Source organism: Carcharhinus amblyrhynchos, chromosome 2 (assembly GCF_965287045.1).
Source record: "Carcharhinus amblyrhynchos chromosome 2, sCarAmb.v2.hapA, whole genome shotgun sequence".
NCBI classification, from domain to species: Eukaryota; Metazoa; Chordata; class Chondrichthyes; order Carcharhiniformes; family Carcharhinidae; genus Carcharhinus; species Carcharhinus amblyrhynchos.
In genome coordinates, this window is record NC_137325.1 from 66946099 (window position 1) to 66961209 (window position 15111).

Genomic DNA, 15111 nt, shown 5'->3' on the forward strand with positions numbered 1-15111 from the left:
TTGTTTTGCTTAACTATGGATGAAATGTCAGTGGGCTTGCATCCATGGTTAGCACTCCTATTCTGATTCTTATTCTCCAATTAAAGTTTTGTGACAGTGTCTTGAGCAAGCACAAAGTTTGACCTGGCATTTGAGTAATCTTAATCAACATTCTTACCATAAAGCTACTGGCTGTTCATTCACAGACAATTTGAAGCTGAACAACTTATAACATGCTATAGACAATAGAAACGTACATAAATATCATTTCTTTTAAATGGAGAAATCTAGGTGTAGTTCAAACCCATAGCAAAGTTGAAAGGAATAAGGCAAACTATTCTTCAATTCCAAAAGATTGTATTCAGTAAAAAGTAGAAAAGATTGAGGGAGCCAAGGACAGTCATGTTAGAATGGATTGGATTCAAAGAAGGTGCAGTCAATCCATATTTCAGTATAACAATGATAGGAAGAGATGTTCAGAAGGAGCAAGAGAGAAAAATTCAGAGGAACAATGACCACACTAAAACTTGAAAAGGAAGTTAAGAAAGGTGACATCGGAGCAAGACATGTTTGCGGGTAATTCGAGAAACAATAGCCTCCAACCTCCAAAATAAATGTCAATTTATGTTGGTCTTCATAGTGAGGGGATTTCAGTGTAGGGATATGAATGTTTTGCCGCAATTGTATAGGGGATTGGTGAGGCCACACCTGGAGTATTGTGTGCAGTTTTGATGTCCTTACTTAAGGAAGGATGACCTTGCTATAGTGGAAGTACAGTGAAGGTTTGCCAGGCATTCCTGGGATGGCAGGTCTGTCATATGAGAAGAGTCTAAATCGGTTAGGATTATATACACTGGAATTTAAAAGCGTGAGGAGGGATTTCATAGAAACTTGTAAAACTCTAACAGGGTAGATTCAGAAAGAATGTTTCCAATAGTGGTGGAGTTCAGAATTAGGGGTCATAGTTTAAGGATAAGGAGTAAACCTTTTAGAACTGAGGTGAGGAGAAATTTCTTCAAACAGAGGATGGTGAATGTGTGGAATTCCCTACCACAGAATGTAGTTGAGGCCAAGACATTGTCTGATTTCAAGAAGAAATTAGATGAAGTTCTTGGGGTGAAGGGGATCAAGAGGTATGGGGGAGGGGAAGAGGGGGTCAGGATATTGAATTTGATGATCAAAATGAATGGCACAGCAGCTCAAAGGCCTACTCCTGCTTTCAGTTTCTATGAAACCTTGGCAAGGCTGTAAATTCCTAGCTTATATTTTCTAAACTGAATACAGGGATATAGAGTGACAGTACAGAAAGTGACCATACTGTAAATCTAGATTACATTGCATTGCTGCACAAAAAATATTAGCAACATACAATTTAAAAGTTATGTAGACTACAAATGCAAACCAGTGTCTGGTTCAAATAACGCTGTGCATTTTAACCCTGCTGGTCAATAGTACAGCTGAGAAAAATTAGTTTTTTGTGCTCATTGCCCATGGAGTGCAGGTTGTGTTGGCTCAAATTTGTAGATAAATTGCAGCAGAACTTGAATTAACACGCATGAACAGATTTATATTTAGCGGTACCTTCACATCCTTTTCTAGATGTTTTGCTTCCATTTGAAGTGGAAACTGGCACATTGAACATGATATAGATATTTTCTTTCAAGTGGTTGTAAATAAGGAAAACACTTAGGAAAATCATTGCTCAAACAGCAATTACATTTTTTTTGACAACACCATTTTCATTTTACACCATAACTGGAACCCTGCATGTGATCTGTGGTATTTCATTCAGTCAGCATCGTGGCCATGAGCCTAATGTTTCAACACATCAGGTGAGCATGATAGGCAGGATTGAAAGCAGATGTGAAATCTGCTCCTACCCATGATCTATACCAGAGAGCAATTATGCGCTGGCTGGTGGGCGAGGGTGGGAAGTGAGGGTGGGCACCTGAATGTGTGAAGCTGCAAGCCTGATGATAAGCTCTTCAACACTGAGATGTTGATGTAACAACAGACTTCAGCCCCAGGCCCACTAATTGTATTTAAATATATTAAAATAGGAATTTAATTCATTCCTGTGTCCCCCTGCCGATTTCCATTGCAGATTTGACCCTGTGAAACACTATTGGGGTGGGAACGTATGTGCAATGGGATGGGAGAATTGCCCCCCTGATCTTTGCCAGTAAATTGTAAAGACCACATTTGCTGATGAAGTCAAAGGCTTTGCTAAGATGTATGAAGAAGACGTAGAGGGACATTCATCATTCATGGCATTTCTGCTGTAGCTGGTGTAGGGAGAACAGCATGTCGAAAGTGGATCTCTCTGCACAAAAGCCTCACTGTGCCTCAGCTTGAATATGATCAGTCAGCTTCTGAAGTCTGTTTAAAAATGATTTAGGCAAAGGCTTTCCCAACTGTGAGGAGTAGGGTAATTGTTGCAGTCACCCTTGTTCTTATAGAGGGCAATGATGTTGGCATCGTGCTTGTCTTGTGATACTTCTTCCTCATCCCAACACTAGCAAAGCAGTTTGCGGGGCTTTGAGAGTATAGCTGGCTTGCACAGTTAATTATTTCAGGAGTAATGCCATCCTTTCCAGGTACGTTTCTGCTGGATAGAGAATCAATGGCATTACTGAGCTTTGGTTCCATTGGCTGCTAGTCTTGCTCATTCATGACAGGCAGAGGATGAGGTGTATTGAGGGTGACATCAGTGACAATGCTTTGCTGGAGTACAGTTCTAGGTAGTGCTCCATTCTGCAGTTCATTTACTTGCTTTGGTCAGTGATTGTTTCCCCTCATTTAAATTTGGAGGCGGGGAAGAGACAGTGGTCTTCTTGATGGTTGGTACAAAAGCTTCCTTGATGTCGTTGTACAATTCCAATGTCAGAGACCAGCTGAATATGACTATAATAGATGTTGTCAGCAGTCACTTGCACAGCGTCGAGTTGTTCTTTGCATTGTGCTTCTGACAGTTTTAAGCGTTGAGGATGTTTCCTCACTGGGCGTTTGCCTGTAGATCAGCAGAGCACTACAATTGTGTCTATGACTGGTTGCATCTCGTCAAAGTGGGCTTGAAACTAGTCTGCATTCTGCTTCTCACATTTGCCAAAGGTGATCATTGCTGAGTTATAGATGATGTCACTAATGAGGGCCCACTAGACCCTGAATACCCCACAGAATGTTTTGAAGGGCTTGTTCAAGGGAACTGAAAAACTCCTGTGACGGTTGTGGGTGAGAAATTCTGATAGTGTTCATAGAATCCTACAATACAGAAGGAGGCCATTTGGCCCATCAAGTCTGCACGGAACACAGTCTCACGCAGACCCTGTCCCCATAATCCCATGCATTTACCCTTTCTAGTCCCCCTGACACTAAAGGGCAATTTAGCATAGCCAATCCATGTAATCTACACATCTTTGGAATGTGGGAAAGAACCAGAGCACCAAGAGGAAACCCACACAGGCTTGGGGAGAAGGGTGTCGATACAAGGGTGACCAGTTTGCTTGGAATGATGCATCTTCTTTGGTTGGAGTGTAACATTGCTGGATACCAGGGCATGGTTAGTGTTACAGTCCGTGCTACGTAAGCTGCATGAGATTAGGACACTTTATAAAGGCTCACTGGGTGATGATGCAGTCCAGCTGGTGCCACCAGCATGGTCTTGAATGTCTTCATGAAAGCTGGCGACACGGTTTGGTCTGAAAGAATGGGTTGGTAATGCAGACTGTGGTACACACACAACGCTAGCAATCTCTGTCTGTTCTCATTCATCCTGCCAATGCCATGTCGCCCAAGACAGTAGGGCAAGGAGCTGTGGCTGGCCTCAACCCTGGCATTAAGTTCCCCAGCAGGAACAGATATTTGGTGTTAAGGATGCTGCTGATGATGTTGTAGAGTTCCTCACAGAGCTAGTCTTTAACTAAGGAAAAGTGTTGGGGAGTTGATGCTGAAGAGGTATACTGGTCTAGGAGTGGCATGCAGCCAGATGGACAGTGTGCATTCTGAGGCATTTGTGGGTGACTCTATCGTATTGAGCAAATAGTTTCTGATGGGCGGGCAGTTCAGGTGGCACAATGGTCAGCAGTGTTGCCTCACAGTGCCAGGGACCTGGGTTCAATTCCCAGCTTGGGTCACTCTCTGTGTTGAGTTTGCACGTTCTCCCATGTCTTTATGGGTTTCCTCCGGGTGCTCCAGTTTCATCCCACAGTCCAAAGATGTGTGGGTTAAGTTGATTGACTATGCTAAAATTGCCCCTTTGTCCTGAGATGTGTAAATTAGGGGGATTAGCAGGTAAATATGTAGAGATATGAGATAGGGTCTGGTTGAGCTTGTGGTCAGTGCAGACTCAATGGGCCAAATGGCCTCTTTCTGCACTGTAGGGTTTCTGTGTTTCCTTAAAAAAATAATAATTCTTAATTCTTCCATTGTACTATTCAATCAGCTAAATTGCCCTTTTGTGTCCCGGGAATGTGTAGTTTAGAGGGAATAGCAGATTAAATAAGTGGGGTTACAGGGATAGAGCCTGGGTGGGATTGTTGTCGCTGCAGACTCGATGGGCTAAATGGCCTCTTTCTGCACTGTAGGGATTCTATGATTCTATGGCAAAGTCTGTTCCAAGCTGTCTTGGCTCTTTTGGATCTCTACCTTGCCAGTAAAAAATGTAGTCTTGCTCCCTTAAGTGATCCGCAAGCATGGAGACATGATTCCTGAGGCGCTGAAATGTCTGCATAAGTCTATTCAGCTTTGTTGATAATGGCGATCTAAGAGTCAGCGATCTGAGAGAAATCACCTGAGAGAAGTCTGAGGGAAGTCCTGGACACATGGTTCTGATGTTCCAACCTGCAAACTGAAGGGTTGGTACCTTCTTCCCTTTCTTTGTCATGTTGCTTGGTGCAGTCCACTTTTTGTGGGGGGTTGGAGGGGGTGGGGAACAGCATCTTACTACCTGGTTTGAGATGGATGTTGACTATCCAACTTGTGATGATCTGTCCACCATCAACGGCAGCCTGTGATGCCTGTTCTTTCTGTTGGTCAAGCTGGGCTTGTAACCCGTAATTGCTGCCAATCATGTTGCTTAGATCAGTGTGAGGTTATTATGGAATGACCTTGCTATGGTGCATGCCTTGGTGAAATATATGGAAATTTTGGGTTGCCAAAGCATCAGAATCCCCCTCAGCTTTGCTGATGGGGTCCATAGAAGCTCAAAGCATGATGTTTGACACCAGTCTGGCAGCAAGAGCTGCCGGAACAACCATCTTACAGTGTTCCACTCCAGATTTTCTGTTAGAGTTTACACCCATAGTTTTATTCCCTCCTGAGATGTCTACAAGACAATGGGGCTTGTATCCTTGAGCCTCAATTGGGTGGTATCAGGTGGAGCCAGCTGAGCCCAAGTCTCACAAAGGCCACTTCACAGGTGCTAACCACTACCATAAGTGTAATTGCAGCAGAAGGATCTGCTACCTAAAGGATTATTGTTGGACTGAGTACCATTAGTAAAATTAGTTAGAAACCGGAAGTCGTCACTAGGACGCTTACCGGTAGTTGTAGTTTTTTTTTCGGGTTTAAAAACACCTACCTCCGTGTCTCGGCCTCATTGTTCCTGTGGAGCTGAGTCGAGAGGCAGCAATTTTTGGGCGTGCGAGGAGGCAAAAATAAGGTATAATTTTCTGTTTATTCCGTTTAACTTTTTATTTTTAGTGTTAAGTCGCGAGTTTCGGCGGTTTTTTTAAAATTAGTTAGAAACCGGAAGTCGTCACTAGGACGCTTACCGGTAGTTGTAGTTTTTTTTTCGGGTTTAAAAACACCTACCTCCGTGTCTCGGCCTCATTGTTCCTGTGGAGCTGAGTCGAGAGGCAGCAATTTTTGGGCGTGCGAGGAGGCAAAAATAAGGTATAATTTTCTGTTTATTCCGTTTAACTTTTTATTTTTAGTGTTAAGTCGCGAGTTTCGGCGGTTTTTTTAAAATTAGTTAGAAACCGGAAGTCGTCACTAGGACGCTTACCGGTAGTTGTAGTTTTTTTTTTCTCGTGCCCCTAACACTATAAATTAGTGCAGAGAGGATTCCCGATTCTCTACACTGGTAGAGAATCCCACCCTTCCACCTCCTCTAACCTAAATTATAAGTGTGAGGGAAGTTTTTTTTTTATATTTTTACTTTTCTGCTGGTAATTGATTCAGGGATGGCAGTTCAGGCTGTAAGCTGCATCTCCTGTGGGATGTATGTAGTGAGGGACTCCCACAGTGTTTCAGGTGATTTTACTTGTGGGAAGTGTGTTAGATTGCAGTTTCTGGAGGAGCGTGTAAAGGAGCTGGAAGGGGAATTAGAGGAGCTCCGTATAATTCGGGAAGTGGAGCAGGACATAGAAAGGAGTTATAAGGAGATAGTCACTCCTAGGAATAAGTCTTGGGTCACTGCCAGGAAGAGGGGCAAAAAGCAGTTGGGGGGACAATCCCCTGGGGCTGTTCCCCTCCAAAATAGGTTCTCGGTCCTGGAGGCTACAGTTGAGGAGAAATCAACTGGGGATAGCCAAAGGGAGCAGGTCTCTGGGGGTGAGCCTATTGGCAAGCCTCAGGTGGTTAGGGGTAAGAGATTGGGCCTCGTGATTGGGGACTCCACGGTTATGGGGACGGATAGGAGAGTTGGAGGTAAGGGTAGGGACTCTGGGCTGGTGTGTTGCCTACCAGGGGCTGGGGTCCAGGATGTATCGGACAGAGTATTCAGGACTCTTAGGGGAGAGGGAGATCAACCCCAAGTTATAGTTCATGTGGGGACACATGACATAGGGAGATTAAGGGAAGGGGATATTAAGCAAAGATTTATGGAGTTGGGATGGAAACTCAAGGCGAAGTCAGAAAGAGTAGTTATATCTGGACTCTTGCCTGTGCCACGGGATAGATTAGAGAGGAATAGGGAGAGGGAAAGTTTGAACTCGTGGCTGAGGGGATGGTGCAGGAGGGAGAGGTTCAGGTACTTGAGCAATTGGGGCTCATTCTGGGGAAGGTGGGACCTCTATAAGAGGGATGGTCTACACCTGAACCAGAGGGGAATCAATATCCTGGGGGGTAAATTTGCAAAAGCGATGCAGGAAGGTTTAAACTGATTCGGAGGGGGGGAGGGATAGTGAGGAAAGGGGGTGAAAGTGAGGGGGGCATAGTTGGGGAATGCAAGGCACGGCATAGTGGGGGTGGGGCGGAGCAGGGTTTGAAATGCGTGTACTTTAATGCGAGGAGTATTCGCAATAAAGTGGATGAACTTGCAGCGTGGATCAGTACCTGGGACTTTGATGTTGTGGCCATTTCTGAGACTTGGATAGAGCAGGGTCAGGAATGGATGTTGCAGGTTCCGGGGTACAAATGCTTTAGTCGGAGTAGAGAAGAAGGTAGAAGGGGGGGTGGGGTAGCATTGCTAGTCAAGGACTGTATCACAGTGTCGGAGAGAAAGTTTGATGAGGACTTGTCAGTTGAGGTAGTATGGGCGGAGATTAGAAATAGGAGAGGAGAGGTCACCCTGTTGGGAGTCTTTTATAGACCTCCTAAAAGTTCTAGAGAGGTTGAGGAAAGGATTGCGGAGACAATCCTGGTTAGGAGTGAAAGTAATAGGGTAATTGTTATGGGGGACTTTAACTTTACGAATATTGATTGGAGTTGCTATAGTTCTAGCTCGCTAGAGGGGTCAGTGTTTGTACAAAGCGTGCAGGAAGGTTTTTTGTCTCAGTATGTAGACAGGCCAACTAGAGGTGAGGCTATATTGGATTTGGTGCTGGGAAATGAGCCAGACCAGGTGCTAGACTTGGAAGTTGGTGTGCATTTTGGTGATAGTGACCACAATTCGGTTACGTTCACCTTAGTGATGGGAAGAGATAGGCGTGAACCTCGGGTCAGCAATTTTAGCTGGGGTAAGGGCGATTATGAGGCTATCAGGAGTGAATTAGGAAGCATGGATTGGATTAGGGGATTGCAGGGACTGGGAACATCTGAAATGTGGAATTTTTTCAAGGAGCAGCTACTGCGAGTCCTTGATAGGTATGTCCCTGTCAGGCATGGTGGATTTGGTAGATCTAGGGAACCGTGGTGCACTAAAAGAGTTGAGTCGATGGTTAAAAAGAAAAAGGAGGCTTATGTTCGGATGAGATTGGAGGGCTCAGATAGTGCACTAGAAAGCTTTAGATTGGCTAGGAGGGAGTTGAAGAGTGAGTTGAGAAGGGCTAAAAGAGGACATGAGAAGACTTTGGCTGATAGGATTAAGGAGAATCCTAAGGCGTTCTATAAGTATGTCAAGAACAGAAGGTTGGTCAGGGCAAGATTAGGGCCAGTTACAGACAGCAGGGGGAAGTTGTGTGTGGAACCGGAGGAGATTGGAGAAGTATTGAACCAATATTTCTCTTCGGTGTTCACGCAGGGGGACATGAATATAGCTGAGGAGGACATTGGGTTGCAGGGGTGTAAAATAGAAAGTATTACGGTTGATAAAGAGGATGTGCTGGAAATTCTTGAGGGGCTGAAAATAGATAAGTCCCCTGGTCCGGATGGGATCTACCCTAGGATTCTCTGGGAGGCTAGAGAGGTGATTGCAGAGCCTCTGGCTCAGATCTTCAGGTCGTCATTGGTCTCTGGTGTAGTCCCGGAGGATTGGAGGATAGCGAATGTTGTCCCATTGTTTAAGAAGGGGAACAGAGACTTTGCCGGGAATTATAGACCGGTGAGTCTTACTTCTGTTGTGGGCAAGGTTTTAGAAAAAATTATTAGGGATAGGATTTATAGTTATTTGGAGTGTAATGAATTGATTAGAAATAGTCAGCATGGTTTTGTAGCAGGTAGGTCGTGCCTTACTAACCTTATTGAGTTTTTTGAGAAGGTGACCAAAGAGGTGGATGGGGGTAAGGCAGTTGACGTGGTATACATGGATTTTAGTAAGGCGTTCGATAAGGTTCACCATGGTAGGCTTATGCAGAAAATGCAGATGTATGGGATTGTGGGTAATCTAGGAAGTTGGATCAGGAATTGGCTATCAGATAGGAGACAGAGGGTGGTGGTGGATGGTAAATATTCATCATGGAGTGCAGTTACGAGTGGTGTGCCTCAGGGATCTGTTTTGGGGCCACTGTTGTTTGTAATTTTTATTAATGATCTGGATGAGGGTATAGTTGGGTGGATTAGTAAATTTGCTGATGACACCAAAGTTGGAGGTGTGGTAGATTGTGAGGAAGGGTGTCATAGTCTGCAGGGAGACTTAGATAGGTTGCAGAGCTGGGCCGAGAGGTGGCGGATGGAATTTAATGCGGAGAAGTGTGAGGTAATTCACTTTGGTAGGAGCAACAGATGTGTCGAGTATAGGGCTAACGGGAGGACTTTGAATAGTGTGGATGAACAGAGGGATCTAGGTGTGTGTGTACATAGATCCCTGAAAGTTGGGAATCAAGTAGATAAGGTTGTCAAGAAGGCGTACGGTGTCTTGGCGTTTATTGGTAGGGGGATTGAATTTAGGAGTCGCAGTGTAATGTTGCAACTGTACACTACTCTAGTGCGGCCGCACTTGGAGTACTGTGTGCAGTTCTGGTCCCCGCATTACAAGAAGGATGTGGAGGCGTTGGAGAGGGTGCAGAGGAGGTTTACTAGGATGTTGCCTGGTATGGTGGGGAGGTCCTATGAGGAGAGACTGAGGGATCTAGGGTTGTTTTCGTTGGGAAGAAGGCGGCTAAGAGGGGATCTTATTGAAACATATAAGATGATTAGGGGTTTAGATAGGGTGGATAGTGATAGCCTTTTTCCTCGGATGGAGAAAGCTAGCACGAGGGGGCATGACTTTAAATTAAGGGGGGGTAGCTACAGGACGGATGTCAGGGGTAGGTTCTTTACCCAGCGGGTGGTGAGGGATTGGAATGCCCTGCCTGCTGCAGTTGTAGATGCGTCTAGTTTGGGGGCGTTTAAGAGATCTCTGGATAGGTTTATGGACGAAAAGGGACTGGTATAGGCTAGTGGGTCATTGTTTTTGTAACTGGTCGGCGCAACATCGTGGGCCGAAGGGCCTGTTCTGCGCTGTAATGTTCTATGTTCTATGTTCTATTTATACTGCCCACTGGTGATGTAAGAATGCACATAACCTAGAGCTTAGTCAAGGTAGAAATAGGCACCAATATAACACGTTTTGTGCTCCTATCACTATTGTCGTTCACACCTAAAGGGAACAGGAGTGCAAAATCTAGCCCTTGTTGAAGCCTTGTTGAAGTTACACAAAGACTTTTTTTGTTAAAATTACTTTCTACATATTTACAGTAGAACATAACTATGGAGAAGAGTCCATATTAGATTCTTACATGTTCATAGAATCCCTACAGAGCAGAAGGAAACTATTCCACCCATCAAGTTTGCACTGACTTTCCAGCAGATTATCCTTCTCAAGCCCTATCCCCATAACCCCACAAATTTACTCTGCTAATCTCGCTAAGTACCAAACCCAGACATCCTGGCCATGGTAAATTGTCCCCAACTGTGCCAGTGACATAACAGGATTCTCAACATTGAACTTCAGAATCCTATTAGAATAAACACAAATCTAATTGTCAGGCTTCTATGCATGATAAATCCGTTCCACTCCCATTATATTACCCATTTATGTTGATGTGAGGGCATGCCAACGTGAATGACAACTACTCTCCATGGCATGCACCTGAGAGGCAGATCAGCCTGAAAGTTTCAAGTGAGTGCATTGCTCAGAAAGGAAGAGGATCATGTCCTTGTAGAACCCTGGCATTGATGGGGGCGGGGGGAGGGGGTTGCATTTCATGGGAGGAGGTGCATGGGAATGGGAGGTAAACTGTTTTTGTGTTGGGGTGGCCTTTAAAATGACACCCCAATAAAAACTCAATATGGCGTCATGGCATTGATCCTTGATTTCCTTTTTCCGACATGGCAGAGAGAACCACAATTGAGGCAGGCAACTTTAACACAGTTTTCTGTCCGCTGCAGCACTGTATTAAAAATTGAAAACTCTGCTCAGTGTCGAAGCAGTACCCTGCATGGAGAGACACAATATAGTGGCAGTGAAGTATTAAATCCATATCCTCTCTGCACTCCCAGTGGGTAGCAGTTCCTGCAAGACCCATAGCTTTCTGTAATGCATTCCCTGCAAGTTCAGATGACAGACTGGTGACATGTTCCAGGAATAATTAGCTATGAAAACAGACATGAGTTTGTCTAAATACATCACTAGGCACAGTGGTTAGCATTGCTGCCTCACAGCACCAGGGACCAGGGTTCAATTCCGGCCTCAGGTCACTGTGCAGAGTTTGCATGTTCTCCCCATGTCTGCATGGGTTTCCTCCAGTTTTCTCCCGCACCCCAAAGATGTGCAAGTTAAGTTTATTGGCCATGATATATTGCCGATGATAAAGTAAGGGGTTAGTAAGGGTAATATGTAGGGTTACGGGGATAGGGCCTGGATGGAACTGTGGTTGGTGCTGATTTGACGGGCTGAATGGACTTACCTGTTTCCATAGCTAACTAATCTGCACTGTAGGGATTCTAGGATTCTGTGTGCCAATAGTATGTTAAAAGAATTGGGACTCTGCAAGTCTGGTTCACTCTTGGTGATGCGAGATTGATCCTTAAGCCTCCTGAAGTTAACTTCAGTAGAGAATAGTGGCCATTCTTTTCATTCCCACTTACTTTATCCAATGCTGCCTGAACGACAGATTCACTTTGGGTATCGAGAGCAGATGTTGCTTCATCCAGCAGAAGAATCTTTGGATTTCTGACTAATGCACGAGCAATAGCAATTCTCTGTTTCTGTCCACCACTCAGCTGGGTACCTCTTTGACCAACTATTGTGTCAAATCTCTGGAAAATGTGAAAGCACAAAGCGTATGTCATTGGATAAAAAATACTTCCACCTAAGCTAACGTACAGAAACAATCTGACACCTACAAGATTACTTTGATTCACTTGAAGACTTCTTTTAATGAACTTCGGTCCATGCTGAATTATTAATGCATTAATGAAAAAAGAAAAATAAAACTTAGAAGACTTGCTCTGAACAAAGGGGCACAGTCTCACCGGATCACCGTGACAATTGACTAGTGTGGCGAGCAGGGAAGATTGCACAAGAGGCTAAAAAGGGCACAAATCAGTTTATTTTAAAAGGCAAATAAAAGCACACCTACCATTCATTACACTTATATTTGTCCAAAGACTTTTCACAGGGTGTTGCATGTTACTGTTGTGAAGTTGTATGAATGAAGTAATGGCATGATGGGAAAATTGGTCAACTATTTGGTACAAAATAAGGAAAACTGACTCTGCATAATCTAAGACATGAATAAGACCAGAGAAGGTCAAGACCTGATAAGGCTGACTCCGCAGACCCTAGGGCTGTATGAGTACGACAAGATAAGGTCAGGGATGAAAGAGTCACTGACCTTCTTCTGTCCTATCAAAGCACAAGATAAAGGTATGACTGATGAGACAAAGAGTTCTAAGAGGTCAGTAGGTTGTACCATGTTTTATGACATTGCTTATGACACTACTACTGATTGAATTCCTGAATAAGCTCTGGTCATACAGACTGATAATTATTCTGTAAAATATTGAACTGATTCTTTATGTAAGCGGGGACTTGAGAAGGAGTTAACATGTCGTAACGACGGCTCTCTGTACTCAAGTTACTGCCACTACTGCATGCAGTCTTTCGTAAATAAAGACTAGTTATTTGGTCAGAACAAATTTTGTTGAGTCTCTCTATCACAGTCCAGAAGCAGGAAAATTGCCACTTCAACATTTGGCGCTGCAAAGCAGAAACCAAATCCCTGAGTGAATTCCGTGGGGGACTGAAAAAGTGATCAAGCCATGACCCAGAGGGAAGAGACGGTTGCCGGCACACGGTAAGATTCACCTTGGTCTCTCTCTTTCTCTCAGATCGATGCTACGACCCCTCATCCCTGACGGAGGATGCTAACAGGTAGCGGTATTCAAATTTAAATTGGACTGTGAGTAGAGTGTTTAGGGTCAGGGATCCGATTGTGGCTAGCCTAAGGTTAGGGACCCCTTGATCTCATTTTAGACCTGGATCAGAGTTACACAGGCTTAGTTTGGGTCAGGGATCCTGTAATTTGATTTTGGTATTAGTTTGGGTCAGGGACCCTGTGATTTGATTTCGGTACCAGGAATTCTTTTTATTACCGTTTTTGCCAGGGGCGTGGTATACTGACGTTATGGGACAGATTTTAGACAAAACAGGGGGCAATTCTCCTTTGCTTTTTATGTGCTCTGAATATCCTGAACAGAGTATCAGGAAGGTAATGTACGTCGATTATCTGCTGCACTAAACAGTAACTTGGGTGAAGATATTTGGCCACTAGGAGACACATGGAACTTGGAAAATTGTATTGCAGCAGAAAAAGCTGGACAAAAAATGCAGGTTCCAAGCGGAAAACTTTAATTTCAAAATGGAAAGAAGAGTCGACTAGGCACCATGAACAATCCTTATTAATGAGTTGGAGGGATAACACACATAAAAGAAGGATTGATGAATGTGTGGAAGGGAAATCAAAGGATTGGGAAACTTTAAAATTGGAATGTGAACTTTGGGATAAGAAGCATCATAAGAGAAAATGACAGGGTAAGGATAAGAACACATCGGGTGGTAGGCATGTTGGGTTAGCCCATCAGATTAAACAACAGGAGGATCCTCCCACTTGCTCTGGCATGCCACTGTTTCCCTATTCAGGCAACATGTAGGAAGAGGAGGAGTTGACCTCTAAATCCTCCCTTTCCTCGTCAATTGGTTGTTATTAAATGGGTTGTGCACATGAAGGGGGACACTCCTGTGAAATTAGGGAATACCCGCGTTGATTCAGCTACCAAGACGGCAGTTGTATCAGCCTCTGTGATTGTTCCCACTGGGAGAATCAGGCTCTAAATCGGGTACCTGCATTAGAAACAAAGGGCATGCCAGAGATAACTGAGGTTCAACATTTACAGAGGGATGCCTCTGATTCTGAGCGCACACTATGGAAGTCAATGGGGTGTTTGTACTCCTTGGCACGGGACCTCTGGCTTACTCCAGTTGGTCAAGTTTGTATTCCAGATTCTTTATTGTCAGTGCTTATTGACTATTTGCATTCTTGTGCCCATCTCGGCAAGGAGGGAATGGTACAGCTACTTCTAAAGACTTGGTGGCACCCAGATTTGAATACAGCAGCACAAACGCAGCTGCATCGATGCCTCATTTGCATGAGAGATAATAAGGGTAAAGGCATTAAATGCCCTCCCGGAACCATTCCTTTGCCAGATGGCCCTTTTGTCTGTGTACAGCTTGATTTTATTGAACTACCAAAAGTACATTGCTATAAATATTATTTAGTAATAATCGAAGTGTTTAGTAAATGGATTGAAGCCTTCCCCACCAGGAATTATACTGCACATACAGTGGTGAAATTACTGTTGATACAAGTTATTCCTCGTTTTGGGGTACCCAAGATGGTGAGCTCAGATAATGGACCACATTTTGTGGCTCGGATCAATACTGAATTGTGCAAAGGACTTGTAATTAAAGAACAACTGCACTGCGCATATCACCTGCAGGCAGCAGGAATTGTGGAAAGGGCCAATGGGACTTTATAAGAAAAATGATCTAAATTGACTGAAGAAACTGAGATAAATTGGCTAAAGGTATTGCCGTTGGCACTGTTTCACATGTGAGTGACTCCACATTCATGGACTGGACTGTCAGCAACAGACATAATCTACAAACAGCCAATAAGGACTCTCTGGGACGCCCATGAAAAAAACCCTGGAGGGAATAGACCTCCATGTGATGGGGGAACAGATGCAGAATTATTTGAAGCAATCTCCCAGAGACAGCAGGGACAGCCACCTCTCGATATCCAGTGGTCAAACCCGGAGACTACATATTGGTGAAGAACTGGGACAGAAAGAAACTAGGACAACGCTGGAGTGGACATTTTCAAGTACGACTGATCACATCGACTTCTGCCAAATTTGAAGGACGTTCAAGTTGGATACATCTATCCGATTGCAAGAAGATTGTCTTCAACCCAGATACAAACACAGGATAAAGATCTTCATTATATTTTTTGGACTTTCTGAACTATTTAATAGCCACTCAGTAGTGAA

At 44.1% G+C, this 15111-nt stretch overlaps 1 protein-coding gene across 1 annotated transcript in view; it reads right to left on the reverse strand.

Annotated features, from left to right (window-relative positions):
* LOC145355258 (ATP-dependent translocase ABCB1-like) overlaps positions 1–15111 on the reverse strand; it is a 120554-nt gene that overhangs the window by 48625 nt on the left and 56818 nt on the right. The window contains exon 15 of the mRNA XM_080207133.1: positions 11647–11817. Within this exon, the coding sequence (XP_080063259.1) occupies positions 11647–11817 (171 nt within the window). The remainder of the gene's footprint in view (positions 1–11646; positions 11818–15111) is intronic.